This window comes from Lethenteron reissneri, chromosome 64 (assembly GCF_015708825.2).
Source record: "Lethenteron reissneri isolate LAM-NWPU_2019-01 chromosome 64, ASM1570882v1, whole genome shotgun sequence".
NCBI lineage: Eukaryota > Metazoa > Chordata > Hyperoartia > Petromyzontiformes > Petromyzontidae > Lethenteron > Lethenteron reissneri.
In genome coordinates, this window is record NC_083842.1 from 4,172,260 (window position 1) to 4,197,279 (window position 25,020).

General features: G+C 55.0%; 1 protein-coding gene across 1 annotated transcript in view; it reads left to right on the plus strand.

Annotated features, from left to right (window-relative positions):
- Nucleotides 1–4,171: 4,171 nt before the first annotated feature.
- The window catches only part of LOC133359148 (UV excision repair protein RAD23 homolog B-like), a 35,884-nt gene continuing 15,035 nt past the window's right edge, over nt 4,172–25,020 (plus strand). Inside the window, 5 exon segments of the mRNA XM_061577548.1 lie at nt 4,172–4,412; nt 11,875–11,956; nt 13,539–13,612; nt 14,529–14,713; nt 22,082–22,164. Of these exon segments, the coding sequence (XP_061433532.1) occupies nt 4,347–4,412; nt 11,875–11,956; nt 13,539–13,612; nt 14,529–14,713; nt 22,082–22,164 (490 nt within the window). The 5' untranslated portion in view covers nt 4,172–4,346.

Consider the following 25,020-nt stretch of genomic DNA (forward strand, 5'->3'; position numbering starts at 1 on the left):
TGAAAATATCGCAGAGCAAGAACCCACTGGCAGGATCCCTCCTCAAAAAGAGTCGTGTGACTCAGTGTGGCTTCTGAATAAGTCACAAAAAAAGACTTGCCGCTTGTCATCCTGCTGCTGCTGCCCCTTGCACGGGCTGGTTGCGTGAGTCTCCGTGGCCTCGGCGAGAGTCGAAGTGCCGCGCGGTGTTCCATTTGAGGCGACGTGGGAGCCGTGCGGTGCGATGGGTCCGCACTTGATGATGGCAGGACGCGTGCCAATGTGGGTGAGTCCCGCATTGGGTCTCGGCACGGTGTTTGGAGTGGTGTCCTAGCGGAGGCCTGTGGAGTCGTGAGTGGGTGAGTGGTGTGTGGGGTGGTGAGTTGGTGAGGCGTGTTGGGTGGTGAGTTGGGGAGGTGTGTGTGGTGGTGAGTTGGGGAGTGGTGTGTGGAGTGGTGAGTTGGTGAGGTGTGTGTGGTGGTGAGTTGGGGAGTGGTGTGTGGAGTGGTGAGTTGGTGAGGTGTGTGGAGTGGTTGTTGGGGGGCGGTGTGTTGAGTGGTCAGTTGGGGGTGGTGAGTTGGGGAGTGGTGTGTGGAGTGGTGAGTTGGGGAGTGGTGAGTTGGGGGAGTGGTGAGTTGGGGAAGTGTGTTGGGTGGTGAGTTGTGGGAGGTGTGTGGAGTGGTGAGTTGGGGGAGGTGTATGGAGTGGTGAGTTGGGGGAGGTGTGTTGGGTGGTGAGTTGTGGGAGGTGTGTGGAGTGGTGATTTGGGGGAGGTGTGTGGAGTGGTGAGTTGGGGGAGGTGTGTTGGGTGGTGAGTTGGGGGAGGTGTGTGGAGTGGTGAGTTGGGGGAGGTGTGTGGAGTGGGGAGTTGGGGGAGGTGTGTGGAGTGGTGAGTTGGGGGAGGTGTGTGGAGTGGTGAGTTGGGGGAGGTGTGTGGAGTGGTGAGTTGGGGGAGGTGTGTGGAGTGGTGAGTTGAGGAGTGGTGAGTTGGTGAGTTGGTGTGTGGAGTGGTGAGTTGGGGGTGAGGTTGTTGATGCAAGTCGAATTCTGTTCACACGCGCACACAGATCTCTCTCCCGAGAGCCCGTGGAGACTGTTGGGGCAAGTGCTGTCAACGATTCACTAACGCCAGCAATACTCTGATGGTGCGTTGTCTTTAAGTTGGCGTCATCTGGTCCAACACCACGTGAGACTAGGCTCTAAGAAAAGCCGTCTCGGGTGTGGACCAATCAAGTTCAAGCACAGTTCACACATTATCAGAGCTGTGTTTTTTGTTTGCATTTTGACCGCAAGCGTTGTGGTTAATGCAAACATGATCCCTTGTATAAAGGTGTCAGTTTTGTTGCCAGGTAAAAGGGTAAAACCCTATCACTAATGCGCGTGTGGAGGCGGTGTTACCAGTACCAAGACCGACCACATTCAGCCCCACAGAGCTGGCGGTTGACACAAGGCCGAGTCAACCTAGGGGCCGTCCATAAATTACGTCACGCGATTTTGGAGGATTTTTGACCCCCCCCCCCTCGTCACACGGCGTCACAAGTCAGAACCCCCCCTCTCAAATATGACGTCACAAAGCTCTGCCCCCCCCCCCCCCACAAAAAAACATATTTCCATTTAAAAAAATAAAACAGGCTTCAAATCGCTTTAAACTATTGTCATTGTAGTGCGTTTCTAATGTGGCGCTGCACTCTGATGTTGTAGGAGAAAACATTAAAAAGTCTATTTAATTAAGTAGAACGTGTCTATATTTATTTAAAGTTGCGCATTTTGATGTAACGTCACATTTCTCACCCCCCCCCCCCTCGTCACACATCGTCACAAATGTCTGACCCCCCCCCCTCCCCTAGGTGCGTGACGTCATTTATGGCCGGCCCCCTAGGGGATGCACAGGACATTAAAACACATTCCTGCGGAGGGAGCTGGTAGGAACGTTGGGTTGCTCGGTCAATGGCCTGCAGGGTCAACGGCGGCGTGGTGTATTCCGCAAATATGCCCGACTGTGAGGGCGGGCACAAGCCGGCGTGAGTAGGTTAAACGTTGAGTTTTATAAGGGCACCACGGGGTGACCAGCCCCTCCCCACCCAGCGCAACCGCTCCCACCCCCACCCAGCCACACCCTCCCCACCCAGCCCCTCCCCACCCAGCCCCTTCCCACCCTCCCCACCCTCCCCACCCAGCCCCTCCCCACCCCCCCCCACCCAGCCCCTCCCCACCCTCCCCACCCAGCCCCTCCCCCGCACCCAGCCCCTTGTCCCGTCTCCAGCCGTCCTGGATGCGAGGTCTGGCCACACCGTGGGACATCCTCCGCCACTGACTTCTCGCGTCTTCTGCAATCCCCATTGTCTGCTGCTGCAGCGTGAGACTCGTCCACCCATTGATGTTGTCCACCAATTGTCACCCTTGTGGGTCTACCTCCAGCTCGTCAACCGGCTATTGCATCTCGCACAAACCTGGTTCCATCTTCTCTCTGGTTCTTTCTCCCTGAAGACGGACGCTTGTGGTGTTGCGACCGAAGCGTCCTGTTTTCTCTTGTCCACGTGACTTTTAGCGAAAGTCACGGACGCTTCGAATCACGAATGGTTCCATTTCGCCGCTAGAAATGTCCAAAATGATGGTCGGCCACTTTTGTTGGCTTCTGAAATAAAAAACAATGACTTAATAGCTCTTTGGTTCTTTCGGTAAAGTCACGTAGGTCGAAATATAACACTGGTCAACACACTTTTCTGGCATAAGGTATTCCAACGGTTTTAATGTAATTTGGGGTGCTGATTCCAAATCTGGCATCAGTTTTTGTCTATCACATCAGGTTTTTGAGATATAAAATATTGCATTTAAAAAAAAACTGCAGAATAAAAATATTAAATAAATGTGGATATCTACATAAAATGATATTATAAACACACTATCCTAAAAATACAGCACCATATTTTAACACTAAAGCAGTCACTGACTCGCAACAACTTGCAATCATAAGTGACAGAGTTAATTTTGGGTAAATCAATGAAAATGGGGTATGTCGATAGCATAAAATGAGATGTGATAGAGCAAATCTGAGATCAGATTTGGAACCAGCACCTTGAAATTAGAACAGCTGCAAAAGTCCAGGTGAGAATTTTATTTTTTGTTGACCAGTGTTATCGATACGACGTTTCGATCGCAACGCAGGCAATCGTCATCAGGTGGGACACCCACATCAAGAGAAAACTGCTGAAGTTGGCGTTGCGATCGAAACGTCGTGATCTATGATTTGTCTACCGATGTGACTTTACCGAAAGAAGCAGTCACGAAAGCTTCAAATCACGATATAAGTTAATAGCCTCAGTGGGGGCTTGCTGGTAGGACTGGGATGGTTTCAGAGCTGTCGACCTCTACGGTTTAGCCGTAATTCTTGCGCAGCGAAATTGAGTTTTCAGGTCGCATCGGGCAGACAGCCGTTTCAATCGGCCTAACAAAATGTGTCTCTGCGTTTGTGTTTCTCCCTTGTGATGGAACTTTGTCGGATGAACGTTGAGATTTATCAGAGGCACGGGGTGATCAATAAGATCTGATAAGGGGTTGACGGGTCTGTGGTGGTGTAGTTGTTGTCTGTGTGATTTGTTCATCTTTCTTATAGCTCATCAGATTCTTCCCCCCAGCTATAAATAAGTATGCAGATACATATTTATATGAATGAACATTGAAATACATATTTATATGAATAAACAACCATTTTTATTTATGTAAATAACCCTTCAGATACATATTTATAGCAATAAACAGATACTTATTTATATAAATATTTCCTATTTATACAAATAAACATTCAGATAAATATTGATATGAATATGCAGACAAATACTTATTTACATTTTATGTTCATATCAATATTTGTTAATATTGAGATAAAAAAATTTAATTTTTAATTTTGACTTCAAATTTTCGTGACAGTGGGAATTCATATTCTGTGGTTCTTTAATAATAAAAATAAAGTTAAAAAAAACATCACGACATTTCGACCGCTGGTGTTGCGATCGAAACGCCGTGATATTTGTAATCACTTCATTTTCATTATCATTCTTTCTAGCTACGCGACTTTACCGAAAGAAACACAGAATATTGACCAATTTTAATTTCGATTTAAATCCGGAGGGAAAAAATCCCTCTCACCTGACATGCAGCGCCGGGACGCGAAGTTAACGCCCCCACCCCCGAGTGCGCATGCGCGGCACAGTGAGTCAGGAGTCTCCGCTTGGCACCCGCCAGAGGCCTTCTCCTCACCACCTCACCTCACCACCCTCACCTCACCACCCTCACCTCACCACCTCCTCACCCTCCTCACCACCTCCTCCACCGTCACCTCGTCGTCGGCTCGCGCAAGGCCGCTCGCCATGCTCATCACGCTCAAGACGCTGCAGCAGCAGACATTCAGGGTGGACGCCGACCCCGATGAGACGGTGGGGCCTGCGAACAAGTTACACACTCACCACGTGACACACTCACCACTCACCACGTGACACACTCACCACATTCAGGGTGGACGCCGACCCCGATGAGACGGTGGGGCCTGCGAACAAGTTACACACTCACCACGTGACACACTCACCACTCACTCACCACGTGACACACTCACCACTCACCACCACGTGACACACTCACCACTCACTCACCACGTGACACACTCACCACTCACCACCACGTGACACACTCACCACATTCAGGGTGGACGCCGACCCCGATGAGACGGTGGGGCCTGCGAACAAGTTACACACTCACCACGTGACACACTCACCACTCACCACCACGTGACACACTCACCACTCACTCACCACGTGACACACTCACCACTCACCACCACGTGACACACTCACCACTCACCACGTGACACACTCACCACTCACTCACCACGTGACACACCACTCACTCACCACGTGACACACTCACCACTCACCACGTGACACACTCACCACTCACCACCACGTGACACACTCACCACTCACTCACCACGTGACACACTCACCACTCACCACCACGTGACACACTCACCACTCACCACGTGACACACTCACCACTCACTCACCACGTGACACACTCACCACTCACCACCACGTGACACACTCACCACTCACCACCACGTGACACACTCACCACATTCAGGGTGGACGCCGACCCCGATGAGACGGTGGGGCCTGCGAACAAGTTACACACTCACCACGTGACACACTCACCACTCACCACGTGACACACTCACCACTCACCACCACGTGACACACTCACCACGTGACACACCACTCACTCACCACGTGACACACCACTCACTCACCACGTGACACACTCACCACTCACCACGTGACACACTCACCACTCACCACCACGTGACACACTCACCACTCAACCACGTGACACACTCACCCACTCACTCACCACGTGACACACTCACCACTCACCACCACGTGACACACTCACCACTCACCACGTGACACACTCACCACTCACCACCACGTGACACACTCACCACTCACCACGTGACACACTCACCACTCACTCACCACGTGACACACTCACCACATTCAGGGTGGACGCCGACCCCGATGAGACGGTGGGGCCTGCGAACAAGTTACACACTCACCACGTGACACACTCACCACTCACCACGTGACACACTCACCACTCACCACCACGTGACACACTCACCACGTGACACACCACTCACTCACCACGTGACACACTCACCACTCACCACGTGACACACTCACCACTCACCACCACGTGACACACTCACCACTCACCACGTGACACACTCACCACTCACTCACCACGTGACACACTCACCACTCACCACCACGTGACACACTCACCACTCACCACGTGACACACTCACCACTCACTCACCACGTGACACACTCACCACATTCAGGGTGGACGCCGACCCCGATGAGACGGTGGGGCCTGCGAACAAGTTTCACACTCACCACGTGACACACTCACCACTCACTCACCACGTGACACACTCACCACTCACCACGTGACACACTTACCACTCACCACCACGTGACACACTCACCACGTGACACACTCACCACCACGTGACACACTCACCACTCACGACTCACCACGTGACACACTCACCACGTGACACACCCACCACGTGACACACTCACCACTCACCACGTGACACACTCACCACTCACCACGTGACACTCACCTAACTCACCACACACCACACACTCACCACTCACTCACCATACACTCACCACATTCACCTCACTCACCACACACTCACCACACACCACACTCACCTCACTCAACTCACCCTCACCACACACTCACCACACTCACCTCACTCACCTCACACTCACCACACACCACACACTCATCACACACTCACCACACTCACTACACACTCATCACACACTCACCTCACTCACCTCACACTCACCACACACTCACCTCACTCACCTCACACTCACCGCACACTCACCACACACTCACCACACACTCACCCCACACTCACCACACACTCACCACACACTCACCACACTCACCGCACACTCACCGCACACTCACCACACACTCACCACTCACTCACCACACTCACTACACACTCACCACTCACCACACTCACTCACCACACACTCACCACACACTCACCACACACTCACCACACTCACCACACTCACTCACCACACACTCACCACACACACTCACCACACACACTCACCACACACTTACCACACTCTCACCACACTCTCACCACACTCACCACACACACTCACCACTCACTCACCACACTCACTCACCACACACACTCACCATACTCTCACCACACACTCACCATACTCTCACCACACACTCACCATACACTCACCACACACTCACCACACACTAACCACACTCACCACACACTCACCACTCACTCACCACACACACTCACCACACACACTCACCACACTCTCACCATACACTCACCACACACTCACCACACACTCACCTCACACTCACCACACACACTCACCACACACACTCACCACACTCTCACCATACACTCACCACACACTCACCTCACACTCACTACACTCACTGATTCGTGGCGCTCTAACGTAGTATGGGTACCACGGTGGCTATGAGATGTTGACTACCTCGCCTGGTCTACAGGAGGTCGTGGGCTCGATCCCAACTGACGGTGCCTGCTGCTGCTGTATAATTTGGGTCTGTGTCTCTCATCATCACGGTGGCTATGAGATGTTGACTACCTCGCCTGGTATACAGGAGGTAGTGGGTTCCATCCCGACCCTGACGATGCCTGCTGCTGCTGTATATGAGTCAGGGTCTCTCATAATCATCATCACGGTGGCCAGGAGATGTTGACTACCTCGCCTGGTATACAGGAGGTCGTGGCTTCCATCCCCACCCTGACGATGCCTGCTGCTGCTGCTGTAGATTTGGAGTCTGCGTCTCTCTCCCCGTGGTCGCGTGGATTTTGTCTCCGGCTCCTCCGGACTTTCCCTCCACATTTAGAATCGACATCAACATCAACGCCAGCATGCGTTTTAGAGAATTTGGCCGATCTAAATGTCCACGCAGTAATGAACCACGCTGCGTTGAGCCGTCGTTTCTGATGGCCACGTAGCTTAGTGGCCCTTGCTTGGTTAGACAGAAAATTTCGTCTACTTTTAGTGTCATTCGCCACCGCGCGGTGCGTCAGACATGCACAGATGGACGTGCAAATGCTGCCCGCGTCTCTTTTAAACGAGTCTTACGTTTATTTCCAGTTGTGCTCAGGCTTATTCAACTCATCTCAACTCTTGGGTGTTCGCTATTATAACTGTTGCCTGTCAAATTATAGCTGGGGTTTGTACGCATGTGCCACGGAGTTTTCATTTTACATTTTTTTTGGTTTTTGCCAAGAGGTGTTTACATTCCGTTTCACCAATTCCAGCCCGGCTATTTATACTATTTATTACCCAGAGCGGTGTTTATTTTTAAATGGCATTTTCTGAGAAGGAAGGTTTTTTTTTTTCTACCCCCTTGTGTTTTGCGACGGAGAGAGAAGAGGGGGTTTGAGTGCCGTTGTTGTTATTGTTGTTGAACGGAGTGGGCTCTGATGGTCGTCCGCTGTAGGACCCGGTCCTGCGGTGTGTACGATGGAGCGGTAGGAGGACACATCTTCTTCCCTTATCCGCTGGAAGACCCAACGCAGACCATCGCTGGGGTTTGATCTTACACCCCAAACCGCATCGCCCACAGCACCAACCAGTTGTGGGTGCTCGCTGATGATGCACGAATGGAGAAATGAAAACAAGCCTCCAGTCGTGGTTTGAAGCTTTCGTGACTGCAGGGATTCATATTCTTGGATCGTTCGGTAAAGTCACGTAGAAGGGAAATAATAAAACAAAAATAAAACGATAAAATTATCACGACGTTTCGGCCACAACACAAGCAGCCGTCCTCAGGTGAAGAACAGAGCTGTTGGATAGACAGCTAAATTCCTCTGTTGATATGTAAACTCCCTTTGTCAAGGCGCTCTGCTCCTCCCACCCAGCTTAAATATACGCTGCCAAGCTTAGCGGTGTTCATTAGGACGCTGTCTTTCCGACAGCTCTGTTTCTTCACCTGAGGACGGCTGCTTGCGTTGTGGCCGAAACGTCGTGAGAATTATTTTATTATTTCTCTTTCGGTAAAGTCACGTTTGGTATGAAACGAAATAAATCACGACGTTTCGGGCGCAGCACAAGCGTCTGTCATCTTGCGTTGCGCCCGAAACGTCGTCATTTATTTTAATTTTGTACCTCCGTGACTTTTACCCAAAGATCCGGAGAGTAAAAGTCTCCAGCCGTGGCTGCGGTGCAGACTCTGGTCACCCAGAACGACGCAGAACGACGCAGAACGATGCAGAACGACGCAATGCCCCCTTGTGTTTGGGGTCAAGGGTTGTGGTTGTGGTTGCGTTGTGTTTGGGGTCAAGGGTTGTGGTTGTGGCTGCGTTGTGCTTGGAGTCAGGGTTGTGGTTGCGTTGTGCTTGGGGTCAAGGGTTGTGGTTGTGGTTGCGTTGTGCTTGGGGTCAGGGTTGTGGTTGCGTTGTGCTTGGGGTCAAGGGTTGTGGTTGTGGCTGCGTTGTGCTTGGAGTCAGGGTTGTGGTTGCGTTGTGCTTGGGGTCAAGGGTTGTGGTTGTGGTTGCGCTGTGCTTGGGGTCAGGGTTGTGGTTGAGGTTTTGAGTGAAGGTTGCCACCGTGGAAGGGACGCGTGATGTTGCAGTGAGGATGTTGTTTGGGTTTGGGATGGAGGTGGATTGGGGGTTGTGTTTCTCTCTCTGTGTTTGGGGGGCTGAGCTTGGACTGAAACTGGAGTGGGGGGGAGTGAGGTTGGCCAGTTGGTTGATTGAGTTGGCTTTGGGTTGTGTTTAGGGCTATGGATAGAGTTGTGTTTGTCGCTGTGATAGTGGTCTGTGATTTGGGGTTGCGGCTGGGTTTGTGTTTGAGGACGGGGTTTTGCGATATGTTTTTTTGGCTGGAGTTATTAACCACCACGTGACCTTCAGGGCGGGGTCAAAGGGCAAGTGTGGCCACTCCCACGGGCAAGTGGCCTGGGCAGGTGTGAGGAACCGAACGAGAATCCATCATCACCATTCGCGCGATTCACACCCTCAAATAGCCCTCGAGCCATTTGCCAAAAACTGTCTCGTCGGTACCTCTCAGGGTTACGACTGCTACCAACGTTTTCTCTGAAGCCTGTAACCTCGAGATCACAGATCTGTGTGATAGCAGTGCAGCCGTTGCAGCGTTGAATGGGTCAACGGCCATTGAACAGGGCTCAGCCGTGCGGTATGAAACATCTACGGATTGTAAAATGAATATGAGGGGTGTCTGTGGGTGGACGCTCGTCCGTGGTGGACACACGTGGCACTCCCCCCCCCCTCCCCCCCCCAGGTTGTACCAGTCACAACCCCCTGGGCTCAAGGGTTGAGAGCTTCTCGCTGCGAGGAGGCAGCAACCGTTAGCAGGAGGAGCGATAATGGAGTTGTGAGATGCTGGGCCCGATGTGTGTGTTGGCAGGAGGCCGCGACACGTTGAGTAACAGCCACATTGCATGCTTTGCGTTCATTTCACCATTTCTCCTGTCGACAAAACGCAATCGTCGTGTTGGACGCTCCTGCAAGCCGGCCATCGCGGCGAGGTCTCCTGGCTTGCCCTCGGCTTTCCTTAGAGCTTAGTCTCCATCCGTGTTGGACCAGATGACGCGGGTGTGGACCAATCAACTTCAAGGACAGTGCATATCATTATCATCATCAGAGTTGTTTTCTTTTTGTTTGCATTTTGACTACTTGTGTTGTGGTTATTGCAAACATGATGCCTTGTATAAAGGTGTCAGTTTTGTACTAATTTAAAGGGTAAAAACCTACTATTAAAGGGAAATTTGTGAATATGTGTGTCTGTTCGAAATGTTTAGCGTACTTCATGACATGCAACAAACTTTACATTTTCCATGTGGGTAGCTTCTAGACTGGACACAATGAAAAAAGTCTAAAAGTACACTTTTGTTTTTTGGGGGGAGTTGGGTGGGCGCAATAATGGATATATTTTGCACGCAAGTGAGCGGTGACGTCACATCTGTGACGTCACCGCTCACTTGCGTGCAAAATATATCTGTGACGTCACATCTGTGACGTCACCGCTCACGTGCGTGCAAACTATATCTGTGACGTCACACCTGTGACGTCACCTGCATGCGGCAGCGTCACGCAGTGTGCCTGCTGACGTCACCCCCCCCCCAACCCTCCGCGTAGGCCGTGTGTATTGATCCAAGCCGGGCAATGAAGCTCGCACGAGTCTAAGTGGAACTGCAAGTGACGTTAGCGTTGGCAACGGGCAGCTCGGAGGCAGTGGGGGACGTGTGTGAACCGGTGGGGTCGAGTTGGTGAGTTGAGTTGGTGGGTTGACCCGGTGGGTTGAGTTGGTGGGTTGAGTTGGTGAGTTGGTGGGTTGACCCAGTGGGTTGAGTTGGTGAGTTGAGTTGGTGCGTTGAGTTGGTGGGTTGAGTTGGTGGGTTGAGTTGCTGGGTTGAACCGTTGGGGTTGAGCCGTTGGGGCGTCGACGGAGGCTGAGTTAGAACTCCGTGACGGATCGATTCCGCGGGCGTTGAGTGGGAGGGTGTTGTCTGTGTGTGGGTGTCTGTGTGTGTGTGTTTGTCTGTGTCTGTGTGTGGGTGTCTGTGTGTGGGTGTCTGTGTGTGTGTGGGTGTCTGTGTGTGGGTGTCTGTGTGTGTGTGTTTGTCTGTGTCTGTGTGTGGGTGTCTGTGTGTGGGTGTCTGTGTGTGTGTGGGTGTCTGTGTGTGGGTGTCTGTGTGTGTGTGTTTGTCTGTGTCTGTGTGTGTCTGTGTGTGGGTGTCTGTGTGTGTGTGTCTGTGTGTGTCTGTGTGTGTGTGGGTGTCTGTGTGTCTGTGTGTGGGTGTCTGTCTGTGTGTGGGTGTCTGTGTGTGTGTGTTTGTGTGTGTCTTTGTGTGTGTGGGTGTCTGTGTGTCTGTGTGTGGGTGTCTGTGTGTGGGTGTCTGTGTGTGGGTGTCTGTCAGTCTGTGTGTGGGGGTTGGGGTTGGCCTCAACGTGCACATGGCCTGGCACAAGCGCCGTGGTGACGTCACCACCACTTAGTTGTTGTTGTTAGTGGAAGTGTGACGGTAGTTTAGCGCTACGAACCCGGCGACCCGAGTTCGATTCCCGTTCACGCCAACACCACAGTGGCGCTTATCCGAACCGGTCCTGGGTCTCCTCCCCTGAGTCGACTGAGCCTCAAATGAGTATCCGGTGCGGTGTGTCGTGTACATTGCCACTTCATTAGGTGCTGCTCGCTCACGGCACTTGCCCCAACGGTCACTTGAGGCTACACGGGGGATCTTTGTCTGTGGGGCTCTTCTCGTGCGCTGCAGGTGAAGGGCTTCAAGGAGAAGATCGAGGCAGAGAAGGGAGCAGACGCCTTCCCGGCCTCGGGGCTCAAGTTAATTTACGCAGGTAACCGCCTCCCGCGCGGGTAACCACTGCTTGCGTGGGTAACCACCTCGTGTGTGGGTAACCGCTGCTTGCGTGGGTAACCGCCTCGTGCGCGACACATGAGCACACAGCAGGACCTCCCCAAGACGGACATGAGTTGGCCACAATCCTCCGCTTAGCGCGGTTGGGCTATGTATGGTGTGAATGAAGTTCAGCACACACACACACACACACGAGTTTCCGTGACTGCATGGATCACGTGGGTGAACGTGTTTTTGCTGCGGTTGTCCCGCCTCATGTCGGGGGCTCGTGTTGCCTCCGAAACGTCGTGATTTAACTGAGTTGTTTTCATTTTTATTTGATTTTATTTTCACCGACGTGACTTTACCGAAAGAACGCGGCCTGCACATCGGCGCGCTCGGCAGCTGGGCTTGCGCTGGCAGTGGCACGGAGTGAGGTGGGGTGGGGGGGTTGAGGAGCGGCGATGTTGAGGGGGCACTTGGGGCATCACGCTGCAGGTGACGACGGACGGGGGGGTTGAAGAGGGAGGAAGTGGAGGAGGGGCCCTGGGGAGGAGGGGAGGGGAGCTCTAAGCGAGGAACGGGCAGAATGCGTGCTCAGCCCGGATGGCCGGCCCCAGAACTGATTGGCAATGGAAATGAACGGACCAGAAAGCGCCGCGTGGCGTGAGGGGGACATCGGTTCAGCCTTGTTGGCACAAAGACATGTTTCAGTCGCTGCAGGTCTTCATCTCAATGATCTGAACAATGTCCAGCGTTGATCTCGAAGCTGAATCGGGACACAGTTCACATGCGCTTGTGGCGGAGGTTTGCGGTTCGGATCCGATAGGCCGCCCTTGTTATAACGGCGGTGCGGTGCATTCACCGTGAAAACGCCACACGCCGTCGGCTTCGCAGCGGACGTTTAAAGATCCCGTGACGCCACGCGCAAAGGTCGGCCGCCGTGTGCCAGCATCGCGTTTCAAATTTAGTTAAACGTTTTGCACTCCACTGCAAATTGCACAATTGGGAACTGTTCCGTCCAGACCCTGACGCCTGCTGCTGCTGCTGTGTATTTTGAGTTTGCGTGTCTCTCTCTCTCTCCCCGTGGTCGCGTGGATTTTTCTCCGGGTCCTCCTGTTTTCCCCTGCACGTTTAGAATCAACATCGCCACGCGTTTAGAGCGTTTGGCGGTGGTTTCTATTTCCACGCGACAAGCCACTTTGTTGAGCTATCGGTTGTGGGCTGGTCACTTCTGAAACAGAACTACGTAGTTCAGTGGGGCCTTACCTGGTCAAATAAAAAGTAGTTCATCTTCTTGGTTCTTTCGGTAAAGTCACGTGACTTTACCGAAAGAACCAAGAAGATGAATCCCTGCAGTCACGAAAGCTTTAAATCGAAATGAAAAGTAGTTTATAGTTTAACTCGTACGCATTCGTCAATGACAGTGTGCATGTTGAGCTTCTTTCACGCCGTACGTAGCCAGCAAGTGCCAAGAAAAGTATATGATGGCCGACGTTTCGTGCAACGGCTCTTTCGCAGCACAAAGCCGTACGGTTGCTGAGCGTTGCCCCCCCCCCCCGCCCCCCGCGCTGTGCCCACAGGCAAGATCCTGAACGACGAGTCGACGCTCAGGGAGTACAAGATCGACGACAAGAACTTCGTGGTCGTCATGGTGGTAAGAGGGGCGGCTCATCGCCGCGGCGACGGGCTCGCGATGGTGTCGCGTCGCGCTGCGGTTTGGAGTAGCGTCGCTTGTTCGCAAGAAGCGCTGGCGCGGAGACTCAACGATGCTACGTCGTGATTTTTTTATTTCGACCGACGTGACTTTACCGAAAGAACCAACGAGTATGGATTATCCTGCAGTCACGAAAGCTTCAAATCACGATAATAATTGTAAATCGTTTCGCGTGAATCGTGACCCCGTGCATCGGGAAATGGGGGTTGCCACGATGGCTAGGAGATGTTAGCTACTTCGCCTGGTACGCAGGAGGTCGTGGGTTCAACGATGCCTGCTGCTGCTGTATATTTGGAGTCTGCGTCTCTCTCATCATAATCACGGTGGCTAGGAGATGTTAGCTACCTCGCCTGGTCTACAGGAGGTCGTGGGTTCGACCCTGACGATTGCCTGCTGCTGCTGTATATTTGGAGTCTGCGTCTCTCTCTCCTGTGGTCGCGTGGATTTTTCTCTGGCCCCATTTTTTTACCTCCGCATCTCGAATCAACAAGCATGCGTTTCGCCTATTTGGCTGCTACTTTAAATTTCCACACGATGACGAGCCACTTGGTTGCGCTATCATTTGTGGCCAGATCGCTTCTGACAAAGTGGGCCTTACCTGGTAAGATAAAAATAGTTTAATTATTATTTTTTAAAGCGATTTGTTCACCTTTTCATTTTGCATCCCTATCGTGCTTTTGTGTTGTTGCTACGTTGTGACCCGGTGCCCTGACTGGACATCTGTTAGAAAGAGCTCCACAGCTCATGGGATTCCTCCACTAGAAATAAAGATCCTGATTGTGGACACAGGCCACCTGCGCCAGCAGCGCCCGGCGGCACGGCTTGCGCCGCTGACACGCGCTGCCGCCGTGTGCAGGGCAAGGGCGCGGCAGGAGCTCAGACCAGCGGTGCCACCAGCAGCAGCACCAGCAGCAGCGCCGCCGCCGCTGCACCCGCCGCCACGCAGGAACCAGCGGCGCCAGCCCCCGTGGCGGCCGCACCGCCCGCCAGCCGGCCCTCCGCGGAGGCCGGCGCCGCGCCAGCCACACAGCCCGCGCCCAGGTACCAGCACTCACCCGCCCGCCCAGTCGGCGCTGCTGCTCCCACCGCTAGAGTTGAACACAGAGATGAGCGCCCACCCCTCCCACCCCCCATCCTGATGGCTTTGCTCAGCTGGGGCAGTGAGGCCCCCCCCTTCCACCCCCCATCTCTTCTCTACGGCTCAGTTGCGTCGGCACGGATCTTCGCAACGTGTCGATCCGTGGACTTGACTTGCACGACGGCTTGTCGCGGGCCTCCGTGTTTTGTTAATGATTAAAACGACAAAACTAGCAGAGCAACCGAGGCCTGTGTGCCCCGCACGGCTTTGGCTCGGCCTCGGCCTCTCAACGCTTCCAAAGACGCACGCGGCACGAGACACCCACCCGGGCTCGTGCCGCGGGAGTCGTGAGCGCGGCGGGGATCCGTGGCTCGGAGCCGATTCGGCTGACGCGCAACTTTGAGCCGGCTGGCCTGAGCCCGGAGCCAAGTCTGAGTCGAGCCAAGTCTGAGTCGAGCCATCGCCAGCAATGCGGGTCGGGGACACGATCGCCGTAGCGGAGGGGCGGTGGTGTAGCGGTTAGCGCTACTCTGCACTACGAACTTGGCGACCCGGGTTTGATTCCCGCTCACAGCAAACACCAGTGACGATTATCTGAACCGGTCCTGGGCCTCCCCTAGGTCGACTAAGCCTCAAATGAGTACCTGGTGCGGCGTGTAAACATCGGCACTGGGGAGACAAAGGCGGCCGGGCGTGGTGTTGGCCTCGTGTACCGTTCCGGCCTTCATAGGTGCTCGCTAACAGCACTTGCCCCTACAGTCTGTTAAGGCTATACGGGGGACCTTTGTCTTTGTGGTGCTGTGTGTGTGGTGGTGCTGTGTGTGTGTGGTGCTGTGTGTGTGGTGGTGCTGTGTGTGTGTGGTGCTGCATGTGTGTGGTGCTGCATGTGTGTGGTGCTGTGTGTGTGGTGCTGTGTGTGTGGTGCTGTGTGTGTGGAGGTTTACCGCAGCCTTCGCTCGGAAGTTCGGAGAGCCGTAAGGCGCTGTAAGGATGGGTGGTGGTCGCGGGTTGCTGAGGAGATGGAGTCTGCCTCAGTGGCCCGTGATCACAAATCACTATTTAACTCCATCACAAAAGTAACTTGCAGCGCCACACCTATTACCATCATTAGAGGAAAAAACGGTGATCCAATCTCCGACCCCCAGGAACAGGTTTGCAGATTTGCTGAGCATTTCTGTGAGGTCCTGGGGGAGGGAAATTCTCTCAACCAGGAAAACATCATGGCACAAAGTGGTGATAACCCTGCTGAGGCTGCGGTGCCTCAAATATTGGAAGAGGTCACCCCCTGTGAGTGGCTGGCTGAGGTGCCAGCTGTTGAGGAAGTACTGAGGGCGATCCGGAGTCTGAGACCAGGGAAGGCACCGGGCAGAGATGATCTCCCAAGCGAAATGCTGAGGGAGGGTGGTGTTTGTGCACAGACTGCCCTATATGACATCATAACAACAGTCTGGACCACTGGACGGGTTCCGCAGGACTGGAAGGATGCCCTGGTGGTCCCCCTCTTTAAGAAGGGGGACCGTACCGACTGTAACAACTACAGGGGCATCTCACTCCTCAGTGTGCCGGGTAAGGTCCTGGCAAGGATTATTCAACATCGCCTTGCTAGGCACGCTGAGGAGAGGCTTGCGGAGCCCCAATGCGGTTTCAGGAAAGGGCGGTCCTGTACAGATGCCATATTTTCTGTCCGTCTGCTACAGCAGAGGTGTAGGGAATTCCAAAAGACCTACATCTCTGCTTTATTGAACTGGTCAAGGCCTATGATACCATCAGTAGGACTGGGCTCTGGGTTGTTCTTCGTGCTTTCGGAGTCCCTGACCCTCTGCTCACGATCATTAAGGACCTTCATGATGGTGAGCGGGCCCGGGTAAAACTACGTGGCCGGGAGTCGGAGCCTTTCCCTGTACACCTTGGGGTGCGACAGGGATGTCCTCTGGCTCCCACATTATTTAACATCTATTTTGACCGCGTAGTTCGTGAAGCCTTCAATAGCTGTACCGGGGGAATATCCATTTGGTACAGATATAATGGGAGGCTGATCGATGCCCGGGTGCGATCAAGGGATGGCTCCCTATTGGTCAACCACGTTATGTATGCCGATGATTTGGTAATAGCTGCTCATTCAGAAGAGGAGTTGGAGACGCTGCTGCTGAGACTGGAGCGTGCCACTAAGAGGTGGGGCCTTACCATCAGCCCCACCAAAACTAAGCACCTGCCTGGGTATTTTGTACCATCGGACACTCCACCCCCACAACTGCCAATTGGTGATGGGGCAGTTGTGGAGAGAGTGGAGAGTTTCCCATACCTGGGCAATGTGCTTATGACCGGCTCCAGTTTATCAGCAGAGGTCTCACTCCGAATCAGTCGAGCGGCAATATCTTTTCATCGGTTGCGTAACGCTGTGTGGAAGCTACCTGGTCTGTCGCTCCGCACGAAGCTTCAGGTCTTCTCGGCCACGGTCATTCCCTCCCTTCTCTACGCTTGCGAAACGTGGACCCCCCTAGTGGAGCATCTTCGCCGGTTGGAAACATTTAGGCTGGCCTGCCTACGATCCATCCTGGGTTTAACCAGGCTGGATTGTGTGAGGAGCTCACAAGTCCTTGAAAGATCTGGGCAAAGTCCCATCAGTGAGCTCCCCCGGCAGGCAAGGCTGCGTTGGCTGGGTCATGCAGCCCGCATGCCCAGCCACCGCATGCCTAAACAGCTTTTGTTCGGCCGGATCGAGGGGGCTAAACGGGCGTGGCACGGGCTAGAGAAGAGATGGAGTGATGTGGTACAGGAGGACGTGGAGCTGATTGGACTTGCCGATGACTGGTACCAGCGGTGTCAAGATCGGCCTCAGTGGAGGAGGCTCGTGAAGGACGCTACTGGGCAGTTGGAGGCAGTCGCCCTCCAACAACAACGGAGGGCGGAGGAGCGACGCTCACAACAACGAGCGGAGCGCCGGGTGGCTAAAGCACAGCAAGTTGGTACAGTAGGGGGTACAGGTGGTGCATCAGCCAGTCATCTCGGTCATCTCGGTCAGTCGACCCGTGGCACCTGGGTCTGCCCCGTGACCTCCTGCCAGCGGGCGTTCGACACTTCACGTGGCCTCAAGGTGCACATGGCCTGGCACAAGCGTCGTGGTGACGTCACCGCCACTTAGTGGCGAATGGCGGTTGTTGTTGTTGTTGTGTGGTGCTGCGTGTGGTGCTGTGTGTGTGTGGTGCTGTGTGTGTGTGGTGCTGTGTGTGGTGATGTGTGGTGTGGTGCTGTGTGTGTGTGGTGCTGTGTGTGTGGTGCTGCGTGTGTGGTGCTGTGTGTGTGTGGTGCTGTGTGTGTGGTGCTGTGTGTGTGGTGCTGTGTGTGTGGTGCTGTGTGTGTGGTGCTGTGTGTGTGTGGTGCTGTGTGTGTGTGGTGCTGTGTGTGTGTGGTGCTGTGTGTGTGTGGTGCTGTGTGTGTGGTGCTGTGTGTGTGGTGCTGTGTGTGTGGTGCTGTGTGTGTGGTGCTGCGTGTGTGGTGCTGCGTGTGGTGGTGCTGCGTGTGTGTGTGGTGCTGCGTGTATGTGTGGTGCTGCGTGTGTGGTGGTGCTGCGTGTGTGGTGGTGCTGCGTGTGTGTGTGGTGCTGCGTGTGCAGTGCTGTGTGTGCGGTGCTGTGTGTGTGGTGCTGTGTGTGGTGCTGTGTGTGTGTTGCTGTGTGTGGTGTGGTGCTGCGTGTGTGGTGCTGTGTTGTGTGTGTTGTGGTGCTGTGTGTGTGGTTATGTGTGTGTGTGTGGTGCTGTGTGTGTGTGTGTGGTGCTGTGTGTGTGGTGCTGTGTGTGTGTGTGGTGCTGCGTGTGTGTGGTGCTGCGTGTGTGTGGTGCTGCGTGTGTGTGGTGCTGAGTCTGTGGTGCTGCGTGTGTGGTGCTGTGCGTGTGTGGTGCTGTGTGTGTGGTGCTGTGTGTGTGGTGCTGTGTGTGTGTGTGGTTGCTGTGTGTGTGTGTGGTGCTGTGTGTGTGTGTGGTGCTGTGTGTGTGTGTGGTGCTGTTTGTGTGTGTGGTGCTGTGTGTGTGTGGTGCTGTGTGTGTGGTGCTGTGTGTGTGGTGCTGTGTGTGTGTGTGGTGCTGTGTGTGTGGTGCTGCGGTGTGTGTGGTGGTGCTGTGTGTGTGTGTGGGTTCTGCGTGTGTGTGTGGTGCTGTGTGTGTGGTCCTGTGTGTGTGGTGCTGTGTGTGTGTTGGTGCTGTGTGTGTGGTGCTGTGTGTGTGTGGTGCTGTGTGTGGTGGTGCTGCGTGTGTGGGTGGTGCTGCGTGTGTGTGTGGTGCTGTGTGTGGTGCGGTGTGTGGTGCTGCGTGTGTGGTGCTGTGTGTGTGTGTGGTGCTGTGTGTGTGGTGCTGTGTGTGTGTGGTGCTGTGTGTGTGTGGTCTGTGTGTGTCTGGTGCTGTGTGTGTGTGTGGTACTGCGTGTGTGGGTGCTGCTGTGTGTGGTGCTGCGTGTGTGGTGCTGCGTGTGTGTGGTGCTGCGTGTGTGTGGTGCTGTGTGTGTGTGGTGCTGTGTGTTTGTGGTGCTGGGTGTGTGTGTGTGGTGCTGTGTGTTTGTGGTGCTGCGTGTGTGGTGTGCTGCGTTGTGTGGTGCTGCGTGTGTGTTGTGCTGTGTGTGTGTGTGGTGCTGCGTGTGTGGTGCTGCGTGTGTGGTGCTGCGTGTGTGGTGTGGTGCTGCGTGTGTGTGTGTGTGTTTGTGGTGCTGGGTGTGTGTGTGTGGTGCTGTGTGTTTGTGGTGCTGTGTGTAGTGGTGGCTGCGTGTGTGTGTGGTGCTGAGTGTGTGTGTGTGTGCTGCGTGTTTGTGGTGCTGTGTGTGTGGTGCTGTGTGTGTGTGTGGTGCGTGTGTGTGTGTGGTGCTGTGTGTGTGTGTGGTGCTGTGTGTGTGGTGCTTGCGTGTGTGTGTGGTGCTGCGTGTGTGTGGTGCTGCGGTGTGTGTGTGGTGCTGCGTGTGTGTGGTGCTGCTGTGGTGTGGTGCTGTTGTGTGTGGTGCTGTTTGTGGTGTGGTGCTGTGTGTGTGTGGTGCTGTGTGTGTGTGGTGCTGTGTGTTTGTGGTGCTGGGTGTGTGTGTGTGGTGCTGTGTGTTTGTGGTGCTGGGTGTGGGTGAGTGGTGCTGTGTGTTTGTGGTGCTGGGTGTGTGTGTGTGGTGCTGTGTGTTTGTGGTGCTGTGTGTGTGGTGCTGTGTGTGTGGTGCTGTGTGTGTGGCGCAGCGTGTGTGGCGCTGTGTGTGTGTGGTGGGTGTGGGCTGCGTGTGTTGTGGTGCTGCGTGTGTGTGCTGCGTGTGTGTGGTGCTGCGTGTGTGGTGGGTGTGTGTGCCCTGTGTGTGTGTGTGGTGCTGTGTGTGTGTGGTGCTGTGTGTGTATGGTGCTGTGTGTGTGTGGTGCTGTGTGTGTGGTGCTGTGTGTGGTGCTGCGTGTGTGTGTGGTGCTGCGTGTGTGTGTGGTGCTGTGTGTGTGGTGCTGTGTGTGGTGCTGCGTGTGTGTGGTGCTGCGTGTGTGTGTGGTGCGTGTGTGGTGCTGTGTGTGGTGCTGTGTGTGTGTGGTGCTGTGTGTGTGTGTGGTGCTGTGTGTGTGTGGTGCTGTGTGTGTATGGTGCTGTGTGGAAAGGGCGGTCCTGCACAGATGCCATATTTTGTGTCCGTCTGCTACAGCAGAGGTGTAGGGAATTCCAAAAAGACCTACATCTCTGCTTTATTGACCTGGTCAAGGCCTATGATACCATCAGTAGGCCTGGGCTCTGGGTTGTTCTTCGTGCTTTCGGAGTCCCTGACCCTCTGCTCACGATCATTAAGGACCTTCATGATGGTGAGCGGGCCCGGGTAAAACTACGTGGCCGGGAGTCGGAGCCTTTCCCTGTACACCTTGGGGTGCGACAGGGATGTCCTCTGGCTCCCACATTATTTAACATCTATTTTGACCGCGTAGTTCGTGAAGCCTTCAATAGCTGTACCGGGGGAATTTCCATTTGGTACAGATATAATGGGAGGCTGATCGACGCCCGGGTGCGATCAAGGGATGGCTCCCTATTGGTCAACCACGTTATGTATGCCGATGATTTGGTAATAGCTGCTCACTCAGAGGAGGAGTTGGAGACGCTGCTGCTGAGACTGGAGCGTGCCACTAAGAGGTGGGGCCTTACCATCAGCCCCACCAAAACTAAGCACCTGCCTGGGTATTTTGTACCATCGGACACTCCACCCCCACAACTCCCAATTGGTGATGGGGCAGTTGTGGAGAGAGTGGAGAGTTTCCCATACCTGGGCAGTGTGCTTATGACCGGCTCCAGTCTATCAGCAGAGGTCTCACTCCGAATCAGTCGAGCGGCAATATCTTTTCATCGGTTGCGTAACGCTGTGTGGAAGCTACCTGGTCTGTCGCTCCGCACGAAGCTTCAGGTCTTCTCGGCCACGGTCATTCCCTCCCTTCTCTACGCTTGCGAGACGTGGACCCCCCTGGTGGAGCATCTTCGCCGGTTGGAAACATTTAGGCTGGCCTGCCTACGATCCATCCTGGGTTTAACCAGGCTGGATTGTGTGAGGAGCTCACAAATCCTTGAAAGATCTGGGCAAAGTCCCATCAGTGAGCTCCTCCGGCAGGCAAGGCTGCGTTGGCTGGGTCATGTAGCCCGCATGCCCAGCCACCGCATGCCTAAACAGCTTTTGTTCGGCCGGATCGAGGGGGCTAGACGGGCGCGGCACGGGCTGGAGAAGAGATGGAGTGATGTGGTACAGGAGGACGTGGAGCTGAGTGGACTTGCCGATGACTGGTACCAGCGGTGTCAAGATCGGCCTCAGTGGAGGAGGCTCGTGAAGGACGCTACTGGGCAGTTGGAGGCAGTCGCCCTCCAACAACAACGGAGGGCGGAGGAGCGACGCTCACAACAACGAGCGGAGCGCCGGGTGGCTAAAGCACAGCAAGTTGGCACAGTAGGGGGCACAGGTGGTGCATCAGCCAGTCATCTCGGTCATCTCGGTCAGTCGACCCGTGGCACCTGCTGGGTCTGCCCCGTGACCTCCTGCCAGCGGGCTTTCGACACTTCACGTGGCCTCAAGGTGCACTTGGCCTGGCACAAGCATCGTGGTGACGTCACCGCCACTTAGTGGCGAATGGCGGTTGTTGTTGTTGTTGTATGGTGCTGTGTGTGTGTGGTGCTGTGTGTGTGGTGCTGTGTGTGGTGCTGCGTGTGTGTGGTGCTGCGTGTGTGTGTGGTGCTGCGTGTGTGTGGTGCTGCGTGTGTGGTGCTGCGTGTGTGTGGTGTGTGACGGTGGGTCCCTCTCCCACGTGCCCCCTCCCTCCCCCCTTCACCCCCCCCCCTCCACCCCCCCTCTCCCCCCACTCCTAGCCCAGCGGTGACGACGCCCCCCACCCCTGCCGGCGCCAGCGGCGCCAGCGGCAGCCTCGTCGACGCCGCCTCCTCCACGCTGGGTACCGGCACGGCACCACCACCGTCGTGGCTAGCACCACCACCACCACCGTCGTGGCTAGCATCACCACCGCCGTGGCTAGCATCACCACCACCATGGCTAGCATCACCACCAAGGGTAGCATCACCACCACTATGGCTAGCATCACCACCACCATGGCTAGCATCACCACCAAGGGTAGCATCACCACCACCGTGGCTAGCATCACCACCACCATGGCTAGCATCACCATCACCGTGGCTAGCATCACCACCATGGCTAGCATCACCACCACCATGGCTAGCATCACCACCATGGCTAGCATCACCACCACCGTGGCTAGCATCACCACCATGGCTAGCATCACCACCACCATGGCTAGCATCACCACCATGGCTAGCATCACCACCACCATGGCTAGCATCACCACCACCATGGCTAGCATCACCACCATGGCTAGCATCCCACCACCGTGGCTAGCATCACCACCATGGCTAGCATCACCACCACCGTGGCTAGCATCACCACCGTGGCTAGCATCACCACCATGGCTAGCATCACCACCACCATGGCTAGGCATCACCACCACCATGGCTAGCATCACCACCACCATGGCTAGCATCACCACCACCATGGCTAGCATCACCACCATGGCTAGCATCACCACCACCGTGGCTAGCATCACCACCATGGCTAGCATCACCACCACCGTGGCTAGCATCACCACCGTGGCTAGCATCACCACCATGGCTAGCATCACACCACCATGGCTAGCATCACCACCACCATGGCTAGCATCACCACCATGGCTAGCATCACCACCATGGCTAGCATCACCACCCACCGTGGCTAGCATCACCACCACCATGGCTAGCATCACCACCATGGCTAGCATCACCACCACCATGGCTAGCATCACCACCATGGCTAGCATCAACCACCACAATCCATCACCACACCATGGCTAGCATCACCACCACCATGGCTAGCATCACCCCATGGCTACCACCACCGTGGCTAGCATCACCACCATGGCTAGCACCACCACCGTGGCTAGCACCACCACCATGGCTAGCATCACCACCACCGTGGCTAGCATCACCACCACCGTGGCTAGCATCACCACCAACCGTGGCTAGCATCACAACCACCGTGGCTAGCATCACCACCACCATGGCTAGCATCACCACCATGGCTAGCATCACCACCACCATGGCTAGCATCATCACCGTGGCTAGCATCACCACCACCATGGCTAGCATCACCACCGTGGCTAGCATCACCACCACCATGGCTGCATCACCACCACCGTGGCTAGCATCACAACCACCGTGGCTGCATCACCACCACCATGGCTAGCATCACCACCATGGCTAGCATCACCACCACCATGGCTAGCATCATCACCGTGGCTTGCATCACACCACCATGGCTAGCATCACCACCGTGGCTAGCATCACCACCACCATGGCTAGCATCACCACCACCACCATGGCTAGCATCACCACCACCATGGCTAGCATCACCACCACCATGGCTAGCATCACCACCACCATGGCTAGCATCACCACCACCACCATGGCTAGCATCACCACCACCATGGCTAGCATCACCACCACCGTGGCTAGCATCACCACCACCATGGCTAGCATCACCACCATGGCTAGCATCACCACCATGGCTAGCATCACCACCGTGGCTAGCATCACCACCACCATGGCTAGCATCACCACCGTGGCTAGCATCACCACCACCGTGGCTAGCATCACCACCACCATGGCTAGCATCACCACCGTGGCTAGCATCACCACCATGGCTAGCATCACCACCGTGGCTAGCATCACCACCGTGGCTAGCATCACCACCATGGCTAGCATCACCACCACCGTGGCTAGCACCACCACCATGGCTAGCATCACCACCACCGTGGCTAGCATCACCACCACCGTGGCTAGCATCACCACCACCGTGGCTAGCATCACAACCACCGTGGCTAGCATCACCACCGTGGCTAGCATCACCACCACCGTGGCTAGCACCACCACCATGGCTAGCATCACCACCGTGGCTAGCATCACCACCACCGTGGCTAGCACCACCACCATGGCTAGCATCACCACCGTGGCTAGCATCACCACCACCGTGGCTAGCATCACCACCACCGTGGCTAGCATCACCACCACCGTGGCTAGCATCACCACCACCGTGGCTAGCATCACCACCACCATGGCTAGCATCACCACCACCATGGCTAGCATCACCACCGTGGCTAGCATCACCACCACCGTGGCTAGCATCACCACCACCATGGCTAGCATCACCACCACCGTGGCTAGCATCACCACCACCGTGGCTAGCATCACCACCATGGCTAGCATCACCACCACCGTGGCTAGCATCACCACCACCATGGCTAGCATCACCACCGTGGCTACATCACACCACCTGGCTAGCATCACCACCACCATGGCTAGCATCACCCCATGGCTAGCATCACCACCACCGTGGCTAGCATCACCACCATGGCTAGCATCACCACCACCGTGGCTAGCATCACCACCACCATGGCTAGCATCACCACCATGGCTAGCATCACCACCACCGTGGCTAGCATCACCACCACCGTGGCTAGCATCACCACCATGGCTAGCATCACCACCACCATGGCTAGCATCACCACCACCATGGCTAGCATCACCACCATGGCTAGCATCACCACCATGGCTAGCATCACCACCACCATGGCTAGCATCACCACCACCATGGATAGCATCACCACCGTGGCTAGCATCACCACCACCATGGCTAGCATCACCACCATGGCTAGCATCACCACCACCGTGGCTAGCATCACCACCACCATGGCTAGCATCACCAC